The sequence below is a fragment of the Pseudophryne corroboree genome, chromosome 12, assembly GCF_028390025.1.
Source record: "Pseudophryne corroboree isolate aPseCor3 chromosome 12, aPseCor3.hap2, whole genome shotgun sequence".
Taxonomy (NCBI): domain Eukaryota; kingdom Metazoa; phylum Chordata; class Amphibia; order Anura; family Myobatrachidae; genus Pseudophryne; species Pseudophryne corroboree.
The window spans coordinates 117556980-117584113 of NC_086455.1; the positions used below are offsets into that span (position 1 = coordinate 117556980).

The following is a 27134-nucleotide window of genomic DNA, read 5'->3' on the forward strand; positions in this document are numbered from 1 at the left end:
GGCGTCTGCGGCGGCTGCTGGGGAGATAGTGCGGGCGGCGTTTGCGGGGCCGCGGATCGATCCATCCGGACCGCTGGTGAAGCCGGGGGCAGTGTGGAGGGCAACGGAGCCGGAGGGAGGCGTGAGAGCCTTATAAAAGGTGAGTGCCGTGCGGTGTGAGACGGAGCTCAGACACGGAGCTCCTCACTCCATGAAACCGGAAGTCGCCTATAATCACTTAACATACAATTTGCAAGTACTAGTGTGTCATTACAGGTTAGTTCCTGATTCTTGTCACCAAAGACAGAAACATTTAGTTTTACAGTTCACAAGATTGTAGATTCTAAAAGTGGGCACATTATGTAACCCCTTTATCCACCAGGCCTTGCGACATCAACAGGCCATGCACTAGTCCACCAGTAATGCTCCATCATCTGGCCTTACACTGATCCACCAATAATGGTCCATCATCTGGCCTTACACAGATCCACCAATAATGCTCCATCATCTGGCCTTACACTGATCCACCAATAATGCTCCATCATCTGGCCTTACACTGATCCACCAATAATGCTCCATCATCTGGCCTTACACTGATCCACCAATAATGCTCCATCATCTGGCCTTACACTGATCCACCAGTAATGCTCCATCATCTGGCCTTACACTGATCCACCAATAATGGTCCATCATCTGGCCTTACACTGATCCACCAATAATGATCCGTCAACAGGCCATGCACTGATCCACCAGTAATGCTCCATCATCTGGCCTTACACTGATCCACCAGTAATGGTCCATCATCTGGCCTTACACTGATCCACCAATAATGATCCGTCAACAGGCCATGCACTGATCCACCAGTAATGCTCCATCATCTGGCCTTACACTGATCCACCAGTAATGCTCCATCATCTGGCCTTACACTGATCCACCAGTAATGCTCCATCATCTGGCTTTATACTAATCCACTAGTAATCAGTGATCGTGCTGAGTACAAACAAAAGTGGGTCCTAGCTATCCTTTTCTGGATCCCATCGGAACGAAGGTTTTTATTAATCTTATTATAAAAATATTTAAAAAAAATACAGACGTGATTTGGACACTACAAAGTGATGCAAGGGGGAGGATGGGGTGACGATGGTGCTGGGCTGTGGAGCATACAGGACAGTGCACCAGAGCTGTAACTAGACATTATGGCGGTCTAAGACAGAAAGCGAATTGGTGCTTCCCTTCGTACACGCTAAAGTATGGACAGTGTGCGCCAAAGGTGGCAAGCAAAAATGTAGGCCCGTTGCTTCGTGGGGAAGGGGCGTGGCCACATAATAGTGGCAATTCACATTACACCACACATTAGTGCCGCTTACACACATTGTACCAGGTAGAATCTTCTATACACACTGCGCCTGGTAGAGCACGTTATACAAATTTACGCCAGGTAGATCACCTTATACAAATTTACGCCAGGTAGAGCACCTTATACACATTGCGCCAGGCAGAGCACCTTGCACCAGGCAGAGCACCTTATACACATTGCGCCAGGCAGAGCACCTTATACACATTGCGCCAGGCAGAGCACCTTATACACATTGCGCCAGGCAGAGCACATTATACACATTGCGCCAGGCAGAGCACTGAGACACATTGCGCCAGGCAGAGCACTGAGACACATTGCGCCAGGCAGAGCACTGAGGCACATTGCGCCAGGCAGAGCACTGAGGCACATTGCGCCAGGCAGAGCACTGAGACACATTGCACCAGGCAGAGCACTGAGACACATTGCACCAGGCAGAGCACTGACACACATTGCACCAGGCAGAGCACTGACACACATTGCACCAGGCAAAGCACTGACACACATTGCACCAGGCAAAGCACTGACACACATTGCACCAGGCAGAGCACTGAGACACATTGCACCAGGTAGAGCACTGAGACACACTGTACCAGGTAGAGCACCTTATACACTTTGCGCCAGGTAGAGCACCTTATACTCTTTGCGCCAGGCAGAGCACATTATACACATTGCGCCAGGTAGAGCACTGAAACACATTGCACCAGGTATTGCACTGAGACGCATTGCACCAGGTAATGCACTGAAACACACTGCACCAGGTAGAGCATTGCGACACATCGCAGTAAACCTCCTCAGACCACCATCCCCAGACAGCATCGCGGGAACCCCCGACAGCAAGCCTAACCACCACCCCACACACAGCCTGCTGCAGCCCAGGCACACATGCCACTAGGGGAAGGGGAAACGGACACAAGGCTGTGGGCACAGGGCAGATGCGGAGCGGCACACACCGTTGTGGAGGAGGATGCTGTGCCGCATGAGCGGGGCCAGTCTCTTGGTGCTGGCGGCGGAAACAGGGTCAGTGAGCAGCGGGGAGGAGGTGGAGCAGTGCCGGGTAAGTGGGGCCAATCTGCCAGCGCTGCAGCACAGATTCATGGTGTTGGCAGCGGAGCCCAGCCAAGGTCAGCATACAGCGCCACGGTGAGGGGGGACTCAAACCGGGCGGGACTGGTGGGAGACACCGCAGGCTGTGATTGACTGTTCCTCCCCGCTGCACGTTGACCCTGTCTCCGCCGCAGGAGGTGATTGGCTGAGGAAACAGCCAGTCACCTTCTGTGTCCTCTGACTGGCTAGCACGATGCCGCACACAGATCCTGTGGGACCCGCTCATCTCCTAATCGTGAGTCCCAGGTAGCCATTTCTGGGTAAAATACGCGCTATAGCGCGTTTTTGCGATCACTGAGTAATGCTATATCATCTGGCCTTACACTGATCCGCCATTAATGCTCCATCATCTAGCCTTTATTTATTTTTTATTATTATTACCAGTTATTTCTATAGCACACACATATTCCACAGCACTTTACAGATAATATTTGGCTATTCACATCAGTCCCTGCCCCAGTGGAGCTTACACTCTAATTTCCCTACCGCATGTACATGCACACAAATTCACGCCATGGTTAATTTTGCTGGGATTCAATTAACCTACCAGTATATTTTTGGAGTGTGGGAAAAACCAGAATACCTGGAAGAAACTCACGCAAGTAAGGGGAGAATATACAAACTCCACACATTTAGGGCCATGGTGGGAATAGAACCCATGACCTCAGTGCTGTGAGGCAGTAATGCTAATCATTACACCATCCATAACCTTACACTGATCCACCAGTAATGCGCCATCATCTGGTCTTACAATGATCTACCAGTAATGCTCCATCATCTGACTTTACATTGATCTACCAGTAATGCTCCATCATCTGACTTTACATTGATCTACCAGTAATTGTCCTTCAACATGCATCAGACTCATCTACCAGGTCATGCTTCATCATATGGCCAAACAATGATCCAACAGGTAATGCTCCATCAAGTGGACACAAACTGATCCTCAATAGCCAAACCCCACTGCCTGGTCACACAATGATCCACAATGACCACGGTTCCACCAAATGGTTACACAATGATCCATAATGGCCACAGTTCCACAAACTGCTCCCACAATGACCATGCTCTACTTACTGACCACAACTGATCCACAAAGGCCATGCTCAATAAATGGGCCAAACACTGATCTACAATGAGCATGCTCCACCAGGTACTACACATTGATCCACAAAGGCTATGCTCCACCAATTGCTCACACATAAATCCTCTATAGCCACATCCTCAAGCTGCAAAAAATGACCCTCCTAGTCGCAGGCAAATTGGGACAGTTGGGGAACAGTGTTTAATTCTCCTGCACGTTATTTGTTATGTTTTCTTATTTAAACATAATCACTTTAGACTAGAACCAAATGTTAAATAAAAAATGCATATTTTTCTTTAAGTCAATATGATATTGCTATTAAAGACTGCATATTAGAAAGCATATTGGGCCTACTTATTAAGAACATTCCTATCTGGACTCATAACATGGGACTCAAAGCATTTACCTGATTCCAAGGTTTGAAAAGACAGCCAATCAGTGAAGAGTGAAGGTCCCACTTCATTAGCACACTGTAGACGGATGCTGTGATTGGTCAGTGGCTTAAGTTCTTCTAAGACAGTGGAACTAAGCGACATGTTGATATACTGCAAATACATTTCATAAGGATCATGTGATACAAGAACCTGAAAAGAGTCAAAGAAATGTTGTTAGAAGAGTATATTAAAACTATATTAAAAAAAAACAAAAAAAAAACAGCATAAAAGTACTTCAAGGAAATGATACTTCTCTAATATGAGGTGTCCTGGACCATTAGCCTCATAGAGAGTAAGTAAGTAGTTCTACTTGTCTGTTTGTCACACATCTCTCCATTCAATATCACATCCAACACTAACTCACACTGTCACCATTGTAACCTAGAGAAATCATAAACGTCAGCCTGATGTGGTTCCTCTTGTCATCTTATGATGGATGACATTCTGCTAAGGCTTTTGTTGGTTCGAGAGGTTCATAACATTACTAAAACCACATATTAACAGATGCAGACAAATGAGAGGTCCCACTTGATGTTACTGGGGAGAAAGGCCGAAGTGAGTGGAAAATTACGGCATCTGCAATATCATAACCAGTAGAGAAGATGAATGCTAGCAATTCAATTGAAGGTATTCATGGTTTTGGCGGGACATGGCTGGCAGATGATTCAACAAACATTCGCAGACTGAAAGATGTTTGAGCTATTGACCTTAGTCTTAAGGAACTTTAATGTGTGGGACAAAAGAGTCAGGAAAGAGGAGCATGCATCATAACGACAAACAGAATAGATTATAGAGTGGTAAACACGGCTCAAGGCAGACCCTGGGTGACTTACAGACAAACCTCTTGTCTACTATACTATACCTGCAGCCCAAGAGCTGCCTCTTGATGAGCCTCACGGCTATTCACACTCAACAGTTTTTACTGAATTTCTACTGGCCTGACTAATATCAGATGGTACAGGTAGTTACATTTTGTCTGTCATGTAATAAATAGATCCTACTGTACAGGAAAATAAAAAGGAGGGAAAACACACATTTCTCCACCACCTTTTAACAGGGAAAACACTTCAAATTAAATTTAGTTAATTAGCCATCCTAGTTGTGCTGGTAAGAAATAAATATCTGTGTGTGTAATATTATATATATATATATATATATATATATATATATTTATATACATACACACACACACACATATATATACACACACATATACACACACACACACACACACACAGTACCCTAAGGTTGGCAATGTCATGTGTAACTTTCCCCTCACATGGTCTGATTTATAACAAAGAATTAACTATTGTCAGTCATATTACATTCACAGTGTATATATTTAAGAAATTAGTAATTTTTACATGATTCTGTTACCTAACGAGAGAAAGAAAAAGAGCGAGAGGGATATCAACCCTTTTGGTCATTCTCAGCCATACTGCATACATTTTGCTCCAGATCTGCAGACGGCATTCAAACTACGGCAGGACCAAACATGGTCTGCAACCTGCTCCAATGCCCTCTAATCCGAACTCCGTTTGGAGTCTTCGATCCACTGCTACACCGCTACACCTCCACCATAGTAAGCAGAGCTGCATCCGCCCTACTCGCGACAGGCAGAGCTTAGGCGGCACTTCTGGTGTGAAAGCAATAGCCATCCCCTAACACAGCCCTGGGCCTTCCACCCAGCCGCAGACACAGGGTGGGCAATGACTGGAGGCTGCTGCTGAGAAGAATAGGTATAACGCCATAAGGAGGATATGGGACTGGTTTGTAATCAGGGCTATTATCTGAGTTAGGAAAGGCTCCGGAGACTGTATAAAGAGCCTCCACCATGATCCCTTCCATGATGCACACAATGCTCTGCTCTTTTACTTCTCTCAACTTATGATTGCCATCACCTGTTATGAAACCCCTTTCTCATCAATTAACTAGTTCAACACAGGTGATCCAATCAAATTAGGAGGGAGTCCAATAGCACCTGATGGAAGGGGTCATGCTGAAGGATGTGTGTTTATCACAGTAGGAATCTCGGAGGATGGGGGCAGAGAGCATCGTTTAAGGAGTGAGGCCAGGGCCATTATCTGAAGGAAATAGGGCTCTCGCTCAGTAACTGAGGAGGAGAGACACCATAACCCAGAGTTTCCAAAACTCTGCCATTAAGTACACGTTTTAAGGATATCCATGCTTGAGTGCAGATAATTAAATCGAACTGACTGAGGTACTAATTAAGTCACCTATGTTCAAGCATTGCTATCCTTAAAACCTGGACTATAATGATGGAGTTTGGAAAACTTTGCCATAGCCTGAGAATAATACAGACCACAATCCATATAAGAGGAAAATATGCTATCTAAATTCATCCAAAGTCTGTTTATTTCAAGATACTTGTATTAGTTTTAGTGTTTCTTAGAAAAAAAATACTCAGCAAAGAACCCTTAGCTAATTGCTGGGAGGATAGCTGTAAAAAAAAAAAAAAAAAACAACAACAAATTTGTGACCCTCCGTTCAAAGTCACTTCCTTAATACAGCACTCCAAGAAATAAAGTTTGGATGCACCTGCTCCAGATCAATGGGTATTTTTACAGGGTGGTCTTCAGTATGCCGACTGACGGGATCCCGGCGCACAGTATACTGGCGCCGGGATCCCGACAGCCGGCATACCGACACTTATTCTCCCTCGTGGGGGTCCACGACACCCACCCCTGGAGGGAGAATAAAAAAGCGTGGCCACCGTGCCCGTAGCGTGGCGAGCGCAGCGAGCCCGCAAGAGGCTCATTTGCGCTCGCCACACTGTCGGTAAGCCGGCGGTCGGGCACCCGGCGCCGGTATGCTGGTCGCCGGGAGCCCGAACGCCGGCATACCATAGTGAACCCATTTTTACATTACCATTTCACAAGTTACATCCTGCTTGGAACATGCATTAAAAAACTACTTGTATGGATGTATACTTTATTTGCTCCAGTCATCTACACAGGGTGGAGGCAACCATTTTGTGGGCTAAGCCAAAATCTACATTCACTAGTAACAAGTGCCTCATACATACTGGTCAAGAAGTGCCTCAGTATCGTCACTTGTTAATAGTGAATTTATAGTCTACATTTCAATGAGTATTATTTGAGACCACAAAAAGGGGAGGAAGAGGGGGAGGGAGGAAGAGGGGGAGGGAGGGAGCGAGGGAGGGAGGGAGGAAGGAAGGAAGGAAGGAAATAAGACACCTTTGCTGTATGAGCGAATTATAAAATGGTGACTTATTTGGTGCACAGCACAGAAACCATGTCAGTTTCTGTAATAATACACCTTACTTAGGTACTGGGGGTGTTTAACACAGGCGAAATCACATTGGTCAAAGCCATAAACCAGTGAGGACTGCCATCACCTCACCGTACTCAATAACTGCTCACATGGTCAACAGTGGCTGTGTCAACACCACAAAGTCGAAAATAGATGGCGGCCTGGCCAAATTTAACAAGCTCCGAGCTTAGCCCAATGTTACAAGCAAATCCAGCTAAGGGTGCAAATTTCCATCTGGCCAAACCATGTTGTAAAGCAAGTGGCTTCTCATGTAGCACACAATATTACAAAACTCTATTTTTATATTGAGTTATGATATATCTCCTTCTCAAGTCTGATTCTCTACAGTTTAGATTTGCACCCACCCCAGAACATGTGCTGTCAAGTCTAAATGGCACCCAATACGTTTAATTTCAAGAATAATATTCAGAGACGGATATCCTTATTTTCCAGGTACGGTCTTGAGAAAGTCGCAGAAGACAGCAGTTGCTAGAATAAAATTGCACCCACTACAGTCTAGAATCAGTGCGTTGTGGCAGCAGCCTCATGTTACATCCATGGAAACTACAGAGCTACATAAAAATAACCAACCAAAACAAACATGGGGTAAGATACTGTTCTGTGTAGCTGCGGGTATTTCAGGAATGTGATGGCGAGAGAGTCGTGTTGTAGCAGAAAAATCCCAATATCAGGAACAGAGGTAGCCGTTTATATAAAACACAATCCCTACATCTCCGTTATTATTTTATATTATCCTAGAGACCTAAATACAGGAAAGAGTCATGGAGCAGTAGAGGAAATGACAGATTGAAAGTGGGTGGAATAATGGGTCTATAAACACTTGACCTGGTTTAAATAAGCTTAAGATGATTTAAGAAATACGAGAACTAAAACTAAATAATACATTTCTTTTGTTTATATGAAACTTAAGTAACAATGACTATATCAAATAATTATGTTGGCTTTCATGACCTATGCAGAAATACTTTGTAGCACAACCAGCAGTGTTGGTCAGAACGCATCGGAATGTTATTGTCTGTGACCGATCATTATCCCTAGCTTAGTCAACTGTGGTTACCAACTCAAATATACGGCAGACCCCTTATTCGGATTGGAATCTGGTTTTACTCAATATTGTCCCAAAGTGAGGCACGAACCCACGACCCCGAGATTAAGAGTATCATACTCTTCCGACTGAGCAAGCCCGGCTTTACTCAATATTGTGAAGGTGGGTACACACTAGGCTATGTGCTCGGTGAGCGATATCGCCTTGTGTTTCCCCTCCCAGGCCGGACCGCCCGACGGCGGTCATACACAACGTGCAATATCACTAATGATATTGGACAGTGATGGCATGCCGCGGCCAGCCGGAGCATGCAGCTTTGGATGATGAGTCCAGATTGAGCTGCATGCCCAGCCAAGACTGAGGATCATTAACGACCCGTGTGGCCTCGCAACGCTCAGCAGCTGCGGCATACACACTGGGCTAGGGGAAAATGAGCAATATACAGTAGTTCACTATATCACCAAGTGTTTACCCACCTTTAGACTTTGGTCTCTACTACAAGATAAGTATCATTGACAAGATCAAGTAGCTCAAGTATACACTATGATCCCTAATAGGGCTGCTGAATGTTTTGTAAAAGAAAATAGACCAACAGATATGTCCTCACACATCCAGCTTTAATATGACATGCAGCGGGAGATGTCTTGCACGAGCGAGCCGCCAGGTCCCATGCAACTCTGATAAAGTCGGGCGTCGTTTTTATGCCTAAAATTCATCTTAGTCGCAACGCGATGCAACTAGGATGCACCGGGAGATGGTGCAGATTAATTTGATATGCAAAACGTGTATACTGTGTGTAACGAGTCTGTATATGGGTCATAACTGAACTTATATTGGGAAGAAGCAGCAGCTGCTACAGTAACACTTCGTATACAGATTCAGAGACTCAGTCGCACACAGATATACAAGAGTCCCTTATAAAATGAACCAGCACAGTCTCCTGGTACATTCTAGTCACATCTTGTTGAGACTTCGATGAATTTTTGGCAAAAAAGATGCAAGATGCGATCAGAAACTTGTGGGACCTGGGACACAAACTACTAATAATTAATTACTTCCATACTTATTTGTTGGATTTGGAAATGCAATTATTAGTCCAATATTACACTCTAAATACCCGCCAATAGCTCTGATTGGATAATTGAGACAGGTCACATACCCAATCCATTGGGTCTTGAAAGGTGCCACGAGCCACTAATACACATTTTTGTTGCCTGGTTAGTCATTGAAACACCCAGAATTTGCAATTACATTACTGCAAAGCACAGTAGAAAATATCAGACTTGTTCTTACATACAGTATGTCTTGGAAAAATGGGTAAAACCATTAAATTGATACGTTTTCAACAAACTTTCGTTGTGCTTTTCATGCATTGTGCGGTCATCATTACAACTGACTTCCACAGGAGCGCTCATTAAATACAGAGCACTCTATGCTGCGGGGAGGCTGGAACATGCTTGGAACGCTCAACAGCAAGGACAGAGCACAACATCGTGTTAACAAGAACCTATGTGTGAGCCCCAGATGTGACGAACCGTAGACATGCTGGTCAGTAAATACATGTAAAATGCAGTATCTATTTATAATATAAATACACGAGTCTCTTTCTGGGGATAATGTGTCAGTCACCAGTGTGTAGATGACCTATTTATCAACTACAGCAAAAAGTCTACCAAAGCTCATTCGCAGCTTTGGGTTATTCTGCAAATGGGCGATTGCCTGGATACCCTGCCCATTCTGTCAAACTTAGGGGTCTATTTACTAAGCTTTGGATGGAGATAAAGTAGACAGTGATAAATTACTTTCCAATCAGCTCCTTTCATTTTTCAAACCCAGCCCATGATATGGCAGTTAGGGGCCGATATGTCATTATCTCTATCTCCATCCAAGACCCCTAAATCAGCATTTGGACAGAGCCTCACCCACTTTCTACTTTGTCCTGCTACATTCTGGGTCAAAGACACCTACACCTACAGTATTACTGGAAGCTTTGATGTGGCATCAACATCTTCTTCCTTGTTTAATGAAATTCAATTCACATACAACACACAAAGTTTCAAAATAATTTGCTGGTGCTATATAAATAAATGTAAATAATAAATAAATGTAAAAAATACAAATGAACCTTCATTTTAACAAATGCCAGCTCTACAGGGCTGTAAAACATTCCCAAATGAAATACAAAAGCACAACACACTTGAGTTACACTATCATTATTTGTGCTTTAGTGAAGGATTTCTTGCAGAGAATCTGCCTGCTGCAACACTCTGGAGTTGACATTTCTGCAAGTGTAAGAAGTATATTTATTATCAAGTTTGCTGTATGAGTCAGACCCATAAAACGGAGTCAGCAGATTTACTGAACCACAGGCAGCTCGGAAAAACACAGCCATTAACTGGCTTTTTTTATCACAGCCAAGGAAATTACTTCTTGGCTTTTAGCAAAAAAGGGGTTAAGGCATCGTAAGCAACCATCAGCCATATTAATGTATATAATCAGAAAAGCTATCCACACGTTTTCTGTTAAACATGTATGTTACAAATGGTTTTCTCTTTCTCTCCCTGGAAGCCTGTGGGTTACTATAGTAACCTGTATTCTTTAGAATACAGAAGCATCCACTTTACCCCCGGGCAATTAATATTTTTACACAACTTATAGTAAAATAGAGCAAGTAGGAAACTGGATTCTAAATGATAAATGAACAAACGATACAGCAACATTTTCTGTAAACAAAACCTCTTATCTGCAGCGACTGCAAGCTTTTGGGGGAAAAACCACAGAATAGGGACCTCTTTTTTTTTTTTTTAGGCAAGGTGTGAAATAGGCATGCGTCTCAGAGGCTTGCAATCTGAATGGAACATTGAGCAATGGAAAAAAGGTCTCACAGTAGTAGGATTTTTGCCTGGAAACCCATTATTCAGAATGTTCCAAAAGACCGATAGAAAAAAGTAAATCATTGTTGGGGCACAGGAATCATTTCACGCACACAGCGCAAACTACACTGACAGTGAAGAGCACTGCTAAGAATTTGAATATGCTAATTATAGAGGAACATATTTTAAGCATAGGATATTTCCTTTTCTATTCCTGTTCCTTCTCGTCTCACATCACACTGTCAGTCACTGTGCTGGACCAAATTAACCATTTCACAGACACCAATCATCTGTCAGCCAGTCACAGTGGATGTTGGCTGGAGGGTAACTGATAATCCCACTGCAGTAGCGAAAACTTACAGCCACCCACTCTACCCTACACACAGTGTAAGTTTGCTTCCCTTCAAAGTGCTACATACAGTAAAAGGGAACAGTCACTGCTTATCCTTGAACAGGAGATTGGGTGCTGGTTTTGCAGTGCTGCAAAACCAAACTGAGAGCTATGCTGGCATGGCTTGCTTGATACAGATGTGTCTGCATACATCTAGCCTCAATATGCCACACAGCACGAGATGTCTGGCTTGAGTGAGCCGCCAGGCCCCATGCAACTTTACCAGCGTTGAGGTTTTTTTTTTTTTTTTGCCAAAAATGCATCTTAGTCGCAATGCGATGTGACTAGGACACACCAGGAGATACTGCTAATTCATCTGAAATGCGATACTAGTATATTGTGTGTGACTAAGACAACAGAACTTGTATTTGAAAAAAGCAACATTGCAGCACTTCGTATACAGATTCAGAGACTCCGTTGCACACAGATATTCAAGTGTCACATAAAATTAACCAGCACAGTCTCGTGGTGCATCCTAATTGCATTGCGTTGAGACTAAAACATTTTTTGGCAAAATGATGCCCAATGCCAGCAGAGTCTCACAGGACCTAGTGCATCGAAAGGGGCTGTTTGACGTGATTGCAGCAATGATGTATGAGGACACATCTGTACATGCCATTCTGCAGCACTAGATAGGGAAGTGGTCAAAGATGGGGAAAGGTTAAGATGACCCAGGGAGGACCGGTCATCTGCCCTGTCTGTAGTGATCAGTTGGTGACCACTGTTGTCAGGGGATGTGGAGAGACGCAAGAGACGACGGAACAAGTCTCTTTGCTGCCCCTTTGTTGGTGAGGTCTCACCTTACTTTATAGGATGAAAAATTTATATCAGCATGAAATATAGAGATCCCAACTGTGAGCCAAGTACAAAAGCCACTGAAGAGTTGAACATTATAATTATGTAATGTGAACATGTTAAACAGACCATAAACAAGAATGTGGATAATGATTTTGAGAGGTCAAAAACAATTCTATTTTCCTTGTATTAATAATGCTTTCTAAGGCTTGGAATCTACTGGGTACTCCTTAGTAATTATTATGAGGAGTATGTACTTGAACTTTGATTACTATCACTCACTCCTGCCTACAAGGCTTCTTTTGCACTGCCTCTAACCTGTGAAACTCTGCTCCTCATTCTATCAGTCTCCCACATCAAACACTAATTCAATTACTTGCTCAAAACACCATTGTTCACCCTAGCCTACTGAATCTCTGTCTAATCCAGCCCTCCCTCCTTATTTCATCTCTCTTTAGGTCCACTACATCAGTGAACTAATAAACCGTATGATACAACTATGCCTAAAGTTGTGATTATGTATAGAACTCTGTTAGAGCGCTTTATGCCGGCCACACCCCGAATGCTTGATGTCATGCCGAGGGAGTGGAACCACCAGCCTCCAGGAAGAACAGAACTTCCCAGAGCATCCTCGGGCACTGATTGCGTGCGTGCGTGCGTGCGTGTGTGTGTGTGTGTGTGTGTGTGTCTGTGATGCAAAGCTCACATTGCCAAGTCCAATGCCAAGTGTCGGATGGAGTGGTGTAAAGCACACAGACACTCGACTGTGGAGCAGTGGAAACATGTTCTGTGGAGTGACATATCACGCTTCTCTGATTGGCAGTCAGATAGGCGAGTCTGGGTTTGGCAGATGTCGGGAGAACGTTACCTGCCTGACTGCATTATGTCAACTCTGAAGTTTGGTGGAGGGGAAATATTAGGCATGGGGCAATTTTTAAGGGTTTGGGTTAGGCTCCTTATCTCCAGTGAAAGCATACTTCATGCTTCAGCATACCAAGACATTTTGGACAATGTAATGCTTCCAACTTTGTGGCAAAAGTTTGAGGAAGGCCCTATTCTTTTCAAACATGACTGTGCCCCAGTGCACTAAACAAGGACTATAAAGACATGGTTTGAGTTTGGTGTAGAAGAACTTGACAGGCCCGCACAGGGCCCTGATATCAACCCCATCAAGCACCTTTTGGATGAACTGGAGCGGAGATTGCGCGCTGGGTCTACTCGTCCAACATCAATGTCTGATCTCATAAATGCTCTACAGAATGAATGGACACAAATTCCCACAGAAACACTCCAAAATCTTGTGGAAAGCGTTCCAAAAAGAGTGCAATCTGTTACAGCTGAAAAGGAGGGCCAACTCCATATTAAAGTAAATGTATTTGAATATAGTATCATTACAGTCACTGTTGGTGTAATGGTCAGGCGTCTGAAAACTTTTGTCCATATAGTGTATATCATTATCTACACACATATATATCACTAATTCTCTTACTTCACGATATGTTAGGAAGCTGAAATGTAACACAGGTATTCTTCAGGTGGGAAATAGGAAAACGACATGTTTAGAATTTTAATAAACGTCCCTTAAGGGAATGAAAAGGGGGTTGACATAATGACGTCACTACCGATGCATGGCTTGCGTTGCGTGAACGATAACGGACAATCGGATCAACATTTGGATTGCACCTCCAGTGTGTAGAATTTAATAAGCTACAAAAATGGTCCTGTCACTTTTTACGGTATCTGCAATGGGTACTCCTCGGGTAACGCCAAAAACCATGGATTCATATTTACTTACATTAAGACATCTCAAATTTACAGCTCTATAGATTTACCAAATTTTTAACACTTATTTATATTTTCAATCGTGAAAATCAGAAACTCCCGTGCGAAGAACAGGCAGAACACCTACTTTATGTACATATATATAACATACATATTACCTCTCGTCTAATACTATGTCCAAATGTACCAACCATATAGAAATGCACTTTAAACTGTTACATGGCCTTTACTTTGGGTCTGGGACTCCAGGTCGACAACAAAAAGGTCGACACACCTTAGGTCGACACCAATTGGTCGACACGCCTTAGATAGACATGGACAAAAGGTCGACAGGAACAAGGTCGACATGGAAAAATGTCGACATGAGTTTTTAATGTTTTTTTTGTGTCGTTTTCTTCGTAGAGTGACCGGGAACCCCAATTAGTGCACCGTGTTCGCTCGCCATGCTTCAGGCATGGTGCCTTCGCTTCGCTCGGCACAGATTACCGTTCCAATCGTAGTCCACGTGGATCGTTAAGTATGAAAAGGTTCCAAAAAAGAAAAAAATTGTGAAAAAATAAGATTTTACTTACCGGTAAATCTATTTCTCGTAGTCCGTAGAGGATGCTGGGACTCCGTAAGGACCATGGGGAATAGACGGGCTCTGCAGGAGATAGGGCACTTTAAGAAAGCTTTGGACTCTGGGTGTGCACTGGCTCCTCCCTCTATGCCCCACCTCCAGACCTCAGTTAGGGAAACTGTGCCCAGAGGAGATGGACAGTACGAGGAAGGATTTTTGTAAATCTAGGGGCGAGATCCATACCAGCCACACCAATCACAACGTATAACTTGTGATAAACTACCCAGTTACCAGTATGAACAACAACATAGCCACGGTTCAACCGATAAACTATAACATAACCCTTATGTAAGCAATAACTATATACAAGTCTTGCAGAAGTAGTCCGCACTTGGGACGGGAGCCCAGCATCCTCTACGGACTACGAGAAATAGATTTACCGGTAAGTAAAATCTTATTTTCTCTAACATCCTTGAGGATGCTGGGACTCCGTAAGGACCATGGGGATTATACCAAAGCTCCCAAACGGGCGGGAGAGTGCGGATGACTCTGCAGCACCGATTGAGCAAACAGGAGGTCCTCCTCAGCCAGGGTATCAAACTTATAGAACTTTGCAAAGGTGTTAGACCCCGACCAAGTAGCTGCTCGGCACAACTGTAATGCCGAGACCCCTCGTGCAGCCGCCCAAGAAGAGCCCACTTTCCTAGTGGAATGGGCCTTAACCGATTTCGGTAACGGCAATCCTGCCGTAGAATGCGCCTGCTGAATCATGTTACAGATCCAGCGAGCAATAGTCTGCTTTGAAGCAGGAGCGCCAACCTTGTTGGCCGCATACAGAACAAACAGAGCTTCAGTCTTCCTGATTCTAGCCGTTCTGGTCACATAAATCTTCAAAGTCCTGACCACATCCAGGGACTCGGAATCCTCCAAGTCCCGTGTAGCCACAGGCACGACAATAGGTTGGTTCATATGAAAAGAGGAGACCACCTTTGGCAGAAAGTGAGGACGAGTCCTCAACTCTGCCCTATCCACGTGAAAAACCAAGTATGGGCTTTTATGTGATAAAGCCGCCAATTCTGAAACACGTCTAGCCGAAGCTAATGCCAACAACATGACCACTTTCCACGTGAGGTATTTCAACTCCACAGTTTTGAGTGGTTCAAACCAAGGTGACTTGAGGAAACGTAACACCACGTTAAGATCCCAAGGCGCCACCGGAGGCACAAAGGGAGGCTGAATATGCAGCACCCCCTTCACAAAAGTCTGTACTTCAGGAAGAGAGGCTAATTCTCTTTGAAAGAAAATGGATAAGGCCGAAATCTGGACCTTTATGGACCCTAATTTTAGGCCCAAAGTCACTCCTGTTTGAAGGAAGTGAAGCAGACGGCCCAAATGGAACTCCTCCGTAGGAGCAGCTCTGGCCTCACACCAAGAAACATATTTCCGCCATATACAGTGATAATGTTTTAACGTCACGTCGTTCCTAGCCTTGATCAGGGTAGGAATGACTTCCTCCGGAATTCCTTTTTCCGCTAGGATCCGGCGTTCAACTGCCATGCCGTCAAACGCAGCCGCGGTAAGTCTTGGAACAGACAGGGCCCCTGCCGCAGCAGGTCCTGCCTTAGAGGAAGAGGCCACTGATCTTCTGTGAGCAACTGTTGCAGCTCCGGATACCAAGTCCTCCGTGGCCAATCTGGAACAATGAGGATTGTTCTGACCCTGCTCATTCTTATTATTCTCAACACTTTGGGTATGAGAGGAAGAGGAGGAAACATATAGACCGATCTGAACACCCAAGGTGTCACCAGAGCGTCTACCGCTACCGCCTGAGGGTCCCTTGACCTGGCGCAATACCGCTTTAGCTTTTTGTTGAGACGGGATGCCATCATGTCGATTTGAGGCAGTCCCCATCGATCCGTGATCTGTGCGAAGACTTCTTGATGAAGTCCCCACTCTCCCGGATGCAGGTCGTGCCTGCTGAGGAAGTCCGCCTCCCAGTTGTCCACCCCCGGGATGAACACTGCTGATAGTGCGCTTACATGGCCTTCCGCCCAGCGTAGAATCCTGGTCGCTTCTGCCATGGCCACTCTGCTACTTGTTCCGCCTTGCCGGTTTATATGAGCCACTGCCGTGACGTTGTCCGACTGAATCAGAACCGGTTTTCTCCGAAGCAATTCCTCCGCTTGACACAGGGCGTTGTAAATGGCCCTCAACTCCAGGATGTTGATGTGGAGACAAGTCTCTAGGTTTGACCAGAGACCTTGGAAATTTCTTCCCAGTGTTACTTCTCCCCAGCCTCGGAGGCTTGCGTCCGTGGTCACCAGGACCCAGTCCTGAATGCCGAACCTGCGACCCTCTAGCAGGTGAGCACTGTTCAGCCACCACAGGAGAGATACCGTGGTCCTGGGAGACAGGGTGATCCTTTGATGCATTCGTAAATGGGACCCGGACCACTTGTCCAAGAGGTCCCATTGAAAGGTCCTCGCATGGAACCTGCCGAAAGGGATGGCCTTGTATGAGGCCACCATCTTCCCCAGGACCCGCGTGCAATGATGCACTGAAACCTTTTTTGGTTTTAAGAGGTTCCTGACCATGGCTATGAGCTCCTGAACCTTTTCGATCGGAAGAAAAACCTTTTTCTGGTCTGTGTCTAGAATCAGGCCCAAAACGATCTAGCTGGGACTTCGGTATATTGAGAATCCAGCCGTGTATCTGCAACGTCTTCATGGACAGAGACACACTGTCCAGCAACTTCTCCCGAGATCTCGCCTTTATGAGGAGATCGTCCAAGTATGGGATAATTGTGACCCCTGCCTGCGCAGGAGCACCATCATTTCCGCCATTACCTTGGTGAAAATCCTCAAGGCCGTGGAAAGCCCAAACGGCAAAGTCTGAAATTGGTAGTGACAGTCCTGCACTGCAAATCTCAGGAACGCCTGATGAGGGGGGAATATCGGAACATGAAGGTATGCATCCTTTATGTCCAGGGACACCATCCAACCCCCCCCCCCTCCAGGCTGGCGATGACCGCCCTGAGTGATTCCATCTTGAACTTGAACCTCTTCAAGTACAGGTTCAGAGATTTTAGGTTTAAAATGGTCTGACCGAACCGTCCGGTTTCGGAACCACAAACAGGGTCGAGTAATATCCCTCTCCTTGCTGGAGATGAGGAACTGTGACAATCACCTGTTGAATATACAATTTTTGGATTGCCGCCAACACTAGCTACCTCTCTGACGGGGAAGCTGGCAGAGCCGATTTGAAAAACCGGCGAGGAGGCAAGTCTTCGAATTCCAGCCTGTATCCCTGAGAAACAATCTCTAATGCCCAGGGATCCACCTGCGAGTGAACCCAGACGTGGCTGAAAAACCGAAGACGAGCCCCCACTAGATCTGCCTCCCCCCGGGAAGCCCCAGCGTCATGCGGTGGACTTTGCAGAGGCAGGGGAGGAATTTTGCTCTTGGGAACTAGCTGTGTGCAGCTTCTTTCCCCTACCTTTCCCTCTGGCAACAAAGGACGATCCCCGTACCTTTTTGTTTTTATTGGAACGAAAGGACTGCATTTGATAATGAGGTGCCTTTTTTGTATGCTGCGGGGGGACATAAGGTAAGAAATTCGACTTACCAGCCGTAGCGTCAAGGTCCGAGAGGCCGTCTCCAAACAACTCCTCCCCTTTGTAAGGCAAGGACTCCATATGCCGCTTTGAATCGGCATCTCCGGTCCACTGTCGGGTCCACAAGAGCCGCCTAGCAGAAATAGACATAGCATTTATTCTGGAGCTTAATAAACAAATGTCTCTCTGAGCATCTCTCATATACAATGCAGCATCTCTGATATGCTCTATGGTCATTTGAGTAGCATCCCCATCTAAGGTGTCAATCTCCGTAGATAAGGAATCTACCCATGCCACAACCGCACTACAAACCCAGGCCGACGCCATAGCCGGTCTAGCAATAGTACCTGAATGAGTGTAAATGTGCTTCAAGGTAATTTCCTGCCTGCGGTCAGCAGGTTCCTTGAGGGAAGCCGTATCCTGAGAAGGCAGTGCCACCTTTTTGGACAAGCGTGTCAGCGCCTTGTCTACTTTAGGCGAAGATTCCCAGCGTATCCTATCAGTTTGTGAAAAAAGGATACACCATAAGAATCCTTTTGGGAACTTGTGGTCTCCTATCCGGAGATTCCCAAGCCTTTTCGCACAATTCACTTAGTTCAAATGAGAATGGAAAGGTGACTTCAGGCTTTTTCCCTTTATACATGTGTACCCTCGTGTCAGGGACCGGGGGTTCTTCAGTAATATGCAAAACCTCTTTAATGGCAATAATCATGTACCGAATACCTTTTGCCACCTTCGGCTGTAATTTTGCATCTTCATAGTCGACACTAGAGTCAGTATCTGTGTCATCGATCTGGGATATGGTGCGCTTCTGAGACCCCGAAGGGCCTGGCGCCACAGGGACAGGCATGGACTGGCTACCTGACTGATCCCTAGCTTCTGCCTTGTCTAACCTTTTATGCAATAGATTAACATTTGCATTCAAAACATTCAGCATATCCACCCATTCCGGTGTCGGCGTTGCCAACGGCGACATGACATTCAAGCACTCCCCCTCCACATTAAGCGAGCCTTCCTCGTCAAATATGTCGACACACGCGTACCGACACACTTCACACACACAGGGAACCCCTTTCCTGAAGACAGTATCCCTGTCAAGGCCCTTTGGAGAGACAGAGTATGCCAGCACACACCCCAGCGCAATGATCCTGGAGACCAACACAAAATGTTTTCCCCCAGCAGCGCTGTATAATATGTTATCCGCCAATTATGTGCCCCCCCCCCCCTCTCTTTTAAACACCCCTTCACCGTGTGTAAGCAGGGGAGAGTCCGGGGAGCTTCCTCTCAGCGGTGCTGTGGAGAGAAAATGACGCTGGTGAGTGCTGAGGGAGAAGCCCCGCCCCCTCGGCGGCGGGCTTCTGTCCCGCTCAAACTTACAAAAATATGGCGGGGGCTCTTTTATATACATGTACAGTGCCCACCTGTACATGTATATTGTCTTTTGCCATAAGAGGTGTTTATATTGCTGCCCAGGGCGCCCCCCCCTGCGCCCTGCGCCCTTACAGTGACCGGAGTGTGTGAGGTGTATGGGAGCAATGACGCACAGCTGCAGTGCTGTGCGTTACCTCCGTGAAGCTGAAGGCTTCTGCCGCCTGACGACTTCTGTCTTCTGTTCTTCTAGCTCTGTGAGGAGAACGGCGGCGCAGCTCCGGGGGTGGACGCCCAGTAAGAACCTGCGTTCACCCCCTCTGGAGCTAATGGTGTCCAGTAGCCGAGGAAGCAGAGCCTATCTTAGACAAGAAGGTCTGCTCCTCTCTCCTCAGTCCCTCGATGCAGGGAGCCTGTTGCCAGCAGTGCTCCCTGTGAAAAAGTAGAGAAAAAATCCAAACAAAAATGCTTTTAGGCAGAGAACTCAGGAGAGCTCTCTGCAGTGCACCCATCTTGCTCTGGGCACAGTGTAAAACTGAGGTCTGGAGGAGGGGCATAGAGGGAGGAGCCAGTGCACACCCAGAGTCCAAAGCTTTCTTAAAGTGCCCTATCTCCTGCGGAGCGCGTCTATTCCCCATGGTCCTTACGGAGTCCCAGCATCCTCAAGGACGTTAGAGAAACTCATGTCGACCTTTTTCAATGTCGACCGTGTTCCTGTCGACCTTTTGTCTATGCCGACCTTTTGTCCATGTCGACCTAAGGTGTGTCGACCAATTGACGGCGGCCTAAGGTGTGTCGACCTTTTTGTTGTCGACCTGGAGTCCGGATACCCTTTACTTTACCCCAGCCAAGTTACATAAGATTTGGCCTACGGTGTCCAAACTATACTGGAGGAACTGTGTGGAAGTAGGTGATATCTTCCACATTTTTTGGGCGTGTCCTAAACTCCGCCAGCTCTGGGGAGATGTTTTTACTAGTGATGAGCGGATTCGGTTTTACTCGGTTCTCAAAACGGCATCTTATTGGCTCACGGATGTCACGTGTTTTGGATAGCCAATAAGATGCCGTTTTGAGAACAGAGTAAAACCGAATTCGCTCATCACTAGTTTTTACCTTTGCCTCTGCAGTCCTCCATATTACCCTTGAACAATCACCTTTACTAGCCTTATTACATATTTATCAAAAAGATCTGTCTAATGCAGAATGTTATGTTTTAGGCCACATTTTCATTGCCACTAGGGCTACGATAGCTCAGGATTGGAAGAGCCCCTCTCCTCCAATGCTTCTAAAATTTGTCCGGAAGATCCACCACACCTTTCAAATGGAGACCTCTGGTATACCCTACTCCTTTACGGCTAATTCCCCACTAGTAAAATGGTTCCGGTGGCATGAGTATTCAACAATACGAGACGGGGCTGATTTAATTTTGGAACCAAATTGACCGTCTGACAAGGAACTGCAGAGTTCCTAACTGTATTACTGTTTGCATTGGCACTATGTATTGTACCTGTTTTATATGTGTGATGTAATGTGTATGTTTCATGTATATGTAATCGATATGGAAGTTGGGCTTTGGACTACCCCTTTCTTTTTCTCTTTTTCTTGTAACGCCGAATGGGCATGTCCAAAGACTTCTGGTGTGCGTCAGGGGCGACATTCACTAGAGGCGGACATACCCGCCAAATACCAGTGTGGTATTTGGCGGGTCTGTCCACCTCATCTACGCTATACTCCCTACAAACAGAACCTAATCCCCAGTTTCTGCCGCCCTTTGCTTATTTCAGTGTTATGATCGCCGCTGCAGCAATATTTATATACTACAGTATGTACTTGTCCTGCATGGTCTTGTACTTGCTGATTTCTTGAGTTACAGATTTGTTTATGTACTTTTTTAGGCCCTGCAGAACCCTTGTGGCTCCACATAAAGATAATAATAATAATAATAATAATAATAAATAATAAAAAAAAAACTACACAGAAACACACATTTATAATTGTAGAATAACCTGCATCAATGTCCACATGCTTTATTAGATAATTAGATTCAGCATTGCTAGGATGAGTCATTAATTATTCATAACCCAATGTCGGGTCCACAACATAAAACCTTCTACTTTAACCCCTTCATGATAAGAGGAGGGTTAACCCTTAATGATTGGAACTACTGTATTTTTAAGACTTTCCTTAAGTTTGGCAGGACAGATATTTTTCAAAGTCCAATTAAGCAAGATTTTGTTGTCTTTGCTCAAGTATCAGTCGCATATTGGATTAAACCTCCTTTTATTTTATGAGCACAACAAATAAATCAAAGCGCTTTGCTTGGACTCTTCACATAGTTTAACTAGATTAGCACAACACCAGAAAATTACTCCAAAATCAATAAATGTTTCCCCTAGAGGACTGCTCCTGGACTAGGAGCAATTGAACGGATTCTCCCCTCTACTGTTTTGTTTTGTTTTCTAAACCAGTGCAGCGGCCTACAGTCCTTTCATGCTGACTGGCGCATGTTGTGTTTCAGAATAGGAAGAAAAGCTGCAGAGTAAGTCAGAAAACGTACATTCATGACTCCCGTATGAGAGCTTGGGTGCGGCACACCAGAATGGCCTCACCTAGCTGTAAACAAGTGCACTTTTATATCATGTTCACATACCTGCATTGTGCAAAACAGGATGGGAGAATAGTTGTTAAACCCGGGGGTCCACGTCACAGTGGCAGTGGTGCTGGTCACTTTAGTCAAGTTCAAGTTGTATGGTGGATGAGGCAGTCCTGTAACAAGGAATACACACATATAAACTCTGCCACCTGACTCAGAATAGTTAGTATTGATATTCTAAACAATGTACAAAGTGGGCCTCAGTTTTAGTATGAAATACCTACAATCAAAATCCTGACGGTCAAAATACAGACAATTGACAGACGGTCAAAATATCGACAAAGGTCAAAACACAGACATTTAAAATGTCAACAGGTCAAAAAGTTGACAATTTATGTTATAATTTTGTGTGTGTATGTCGACATAGGTCGACATGGACACTGTATAAAAGTGTACCGCGTCTCCTTGCATGGCTCGCTAAGCTTCGGGCACGGTGCCACGCTGCACTCGGCACACTATGATGATCCCCCTCCAGGACCACTGGGATGGTAAAGTATGAACAAGCCGGTTTCAATGGAACAAAATCATGAAAAATTCATGCCGACTTTTTGAACTGACGACAATTTAAATGTCTGTATTTTGACCTTGTTGGTATTTTAAATGTCAGTATATTGAACATGTCGGGATTTTGATTGTAGGTAAACTGACCGCATACCAGTTTTACAAAGCACACTGCACAACACCTGGAATTTGCTCTAGTACCCCTGGGTGGACTGCATAGTGCCCTCACAGAGAGCGCCAATTCTCCGCAAGTTAAACCTGTGCGTCCATGTGCTGAGACTCAGAAATATCTGTAGGTGGTATACTGTACTGTAAAGTGGAAGTGTCATATCAAAATCCAACATTCTGACGCTTTAATATCACCACTTTGAGTTAAACAAAATATTTCCAGCAAGGTTTAATCTCACTTAAATTTTACATTAATAGTGGAAATAGGTGGCCTCGGTGAAAATGGCAATGCACCCCTTCTGCTCAGCAATGAATGCCCCTAAACATGCACCCCTCTCCACTCTATTATAGCATTTCTATACTATTGTGCCACAAAAAAATGAATTATTTTACACTGAAGTAATGTATTTTATAGCTTCGAATTCTCAAGCAGTACAGAGTATGAAATAAACACAGGCGCCAAGAACACTTAGTAATCGGAGTGATGCACCATCTGATACTGTAACTCTTTTCGTGGCAGAGAACAATTGCGAATACTAATGAGCGTGGAGAACAAGGCATCATACAACGCTATGGTGCGAGTCTCCCCACCAGCAACTGTGAACATACTGTACGGTAGCACACAGATACAGCATACTGATTTCTGCATGCACCATACAAAGCAAGAGCGGCACTATGCAGTTTATCAGACAAACCTAAAACTGTGTGTGTGTGTGTGTGTGTGTGTTTGCACATTTTGCAGTGCTTTCTATTGCAGTCAGTTCTGTTAACCTTTGTTCTGTTTTGGCTATAAGCTGGTTACAGTATCATGTATGTTCTTTGGACGGACTGTAATACTGTAGCTCGATAATGTTATGGTCGACAGTCAATAAATCAACACCAAATGGTCGACATGCATTAGGTCAACAGATCCAAAAGGCAGACAGGATGATGGTCTAAACACAAATGGTCGACACAGCGGTATCCATTTGTTAGATAGTGTCTAGTTAGACAGTCAATAGATAGACATCATATGTTAGACAGACATTAGGTTGACAGGGTCAAAAGGTCGACATGAAAAAAGTAGACAGGCCAAAGGGTCGACAGGCCAAAGGGTCGACAGGCCAAAGGGTCGACAGGCCAAAGGGTCGACAGGCCAAAGGGTCCGTCGACAGGCCAAAGGGTCGACAGTCCAAAAGGTCGATATGAAAAAGATAGACAACTTTTTTTTTAATGTAACATGTTTTTGGACTATTTCATACTTTCTCTATCCATGTCGGCATAGAGTTGGTCATAAACCTTGTGGCGAGCGCAGCGAGCCACCGTGCCCGAAGCGTACAATTGGGGGTCCCAGATGACAAAACTATCCACACAAACAACAAAAATGCAAAAAACATGGTGTCTACCTTTTTCATGTCGACCATTTGAATGCTGACCTTTTGACCCCGTCGACCTTTTGACCCTGTCGACCTAATGTCTGTCTAACATATGGTGTCTATCTATTGACTGTCTAACTAGACACTGTCTATCTTTTATACCAGAACAGACACAACTGGGTGTCCTGGCCGACAAGTTGAGCAGTCGATCTGTAGGTGTGTATACTTACCTAAATCCGCCTCTCGGTGGGCGCGACAGCAGGTCCGCTGACGTGTTGGTCAGGTGTGTACCCAGCCTTAGTATTTTCTTACATATTGATAGTCGACTTTTCAAAATTGCAGCTTGAATCCTTCTGATCACAGATGCCCCTGAGACTTGCTTACTTCAACCAAGGTTAATCTGTGCTTGAAGCGGATGTGCTCTGAGCCGCCTATCACGCAAGCGGTTGACGCTCAGAAACTTGTCTCCTTATTCTGCTGTAGCTTTGGGTCTGCCATACCTCTTGCTATTTGAGTTTTCTCCAGTTCCCAAGTGCCTTTTGATGGTATAGGAAACTGGGCTGGCGTCCAGCATCCTCTACGGACTTCGAGAAAAGTATTTACAAGTAGGTAATTAAAATCTTATTTCCTCTTAAGGGGGGGTACTCACAGAGCGATCGCTGCTTAAAATCTAAGCAATCTGACTCACTTCACATAAATCTTCAAAGCCCTCACAACATCCAAGGACTTTGAGGTAATTGAGGAGTCAGCAGCCACTGGCACCACAATAGGTTGGTTGATATGAAAATCTGACACAACCTTCGGAAGAAATTGCTGCCGTGTCCTGAGCTCAGCTCTATCTTCATGGAAAATCAAGTAGGGGCTCTTGCTGGACAACGCCCCCAATTCTGACACACGTCTACCAGATGCCAATGCCAATAGTGTGACCGCCTTCCAAGTAAGAAACTTGACCTCAACCTCCTGTAAAGGCTCAAACCAATCCGATTGCAGGAACTGCAGCACCACATTAAGATCCCAAGGTGCCGTAGGAGGCACAAAGGGAGGTTGGATGTGCAGAACCCCTTTCAAGAAAGTCTGAACCTCAGGGAGGGCAATTGTTTCTGGAACAAAATGGATAAGGCCGAAATCTGGACTTTTATGGAGCCTAGGCAAAATCCCACATCCACTCCTGCTTGCAGGAAGAGGAGAAACCGTCCGAGATGAAACTCCTCCATAGGAAATTTCTTGGATTCACACCAAGACACGTACTTTTTCCAAAATTCGATGGTTATATTTAGACTATTATGTGTGTATACTTTTTATCCCATTTTTTAGAAAAAGATTTGTTGTTTTAAATTTGTACGTAAATAAACTGTATTTTATATTCTACTCATTTACCTATAGTGTGAGTTTTTAGACACCATTGGTCGCTAAACCCCCTCCCCCCATTTGTGTATTTAATTTTATGCTCCAGGGAACCGCCATCCCTGTCTGGGGGTAAGCAGACGCCCTTTTAAATTCTTAGGGAGTGTCAGATCCATTTGTTTGGTACATTTCACATTCAGGATACGTAAACGTTGATGAACACAAGTGGCGCAATCATTTCTTTCTATTTCTAGGTTATATTTAGACGTTACTCCTTTCCTAGCCTGTATCAGGGTAGGAATAACTTTGTTCGGAATGCCCTTCCGAGCTAAGATCTGGCGTTAAACCTCCATGCCGTCAAACATAGCCGCGGTAAGTCTTGATAAGTGATCGGCCCCTGTTGCAGAATGTCCTCTCGAAGAGGAAGAGGCATCGGATCTTCCAACAGTAACTCCAGAAGATCCGCGTACCAAGACCGTCTTGGCCAGTCTGGAGCAATGAACTCGCCTAAACTCTTGTTCTCTTTATTAGTTTGAGAATCCTTGGGATGAGTTGAAGTGGAAGGAACACATACACTGATTTGACCACCCACGGAGATACCAGGGCGTCCACCGCCACTGTCTGTGGGTCCCTCGACCTGGAACAGTACCTCTCTGAAGCTTCTTGTTGAGGCGGGAGGCCATCATGTCTATTTGAGGAACGCCCCAAAGACTTGTCACCTCTGCGAACACCTCTGGGTGGAGGCCCCACTCTCCTGGATGGAGATCGTGTCTGCTGAGGAAGTCCGCTTCCCAGTTGTCCACTCCCGGAATGAAGATTGCTGACAGCACCACCGCGTGCTTTTCCGCCCAGAGGATGATCTTTGTTACCTCTGACATTGCAGCTCTGCTCTTCGTTACGCCTTGTTGGTTTATGTAGGCCACTGTCGTCACATTGTCCGACTGAACCTGAATGCCCTGATCTTTTAGAAGATGTGCCGCTTGTAGAAGATCGTTGTACACGGCCCTTAGTTCCAGAATGTTTATCGGAAGGATGGATTCCAGACTTGACCACCTTCCTTGGAAGTTTTCCCCTTGGGTGACTGCTCCCCAACCTCTGAGACTTGCATCAGTGGTTAGGAGGACCCAATTCAGAATCCCAAACCTGCGGCCATCTAGTAGGTGAGACGTTTGCAGCCACCAGAGGAGCAATATTCTGGATTTCGGTGGTACATGTGAAGATGAGATCCCAACCATTTGTCCAGGAGATCCAGTTGGAAAGATCATGCATGAAATCTTCCATACTGTAGAGCCTTTTAGGAGGCAACCATCTTCCCCAGAAGGCGAATGCACTGATGAACTGATACCCAGGCTGGCTTCAGGACATCCCGGACCATTGTTTGAATCACCAACGCCTTCTCTTCTGGTAGAAACAC

General features: G+C 45.2%; 1 protein-coding gene across 1 annotated transcript in view; it reads right to left on the reverse strand.

The window, feature by feature from the left end:
- TYRO3 (TYRO3 protein tyrosine kinase) overlaps positions 1–27134 on the reverse strand; it is a 455756-nt gene that overhangs the window by 207338 nt on the left and 221284 nt on the right. Inside the window, exons 6-7 of the mRNA XM_063947918.1 lie at positions 22350–22465; positions 3931–4108 (exon numbers count right to left, since the gene is read on the reverse strand). Coding sequence (XP_063803988.1) covers positions 3931–4108; positions 22350–22465 — 294 coding nt within the window. The remainder of the gene's footprint in view (positions 1–3930; positions 4109–22349; positions 22466–27134) is intronic.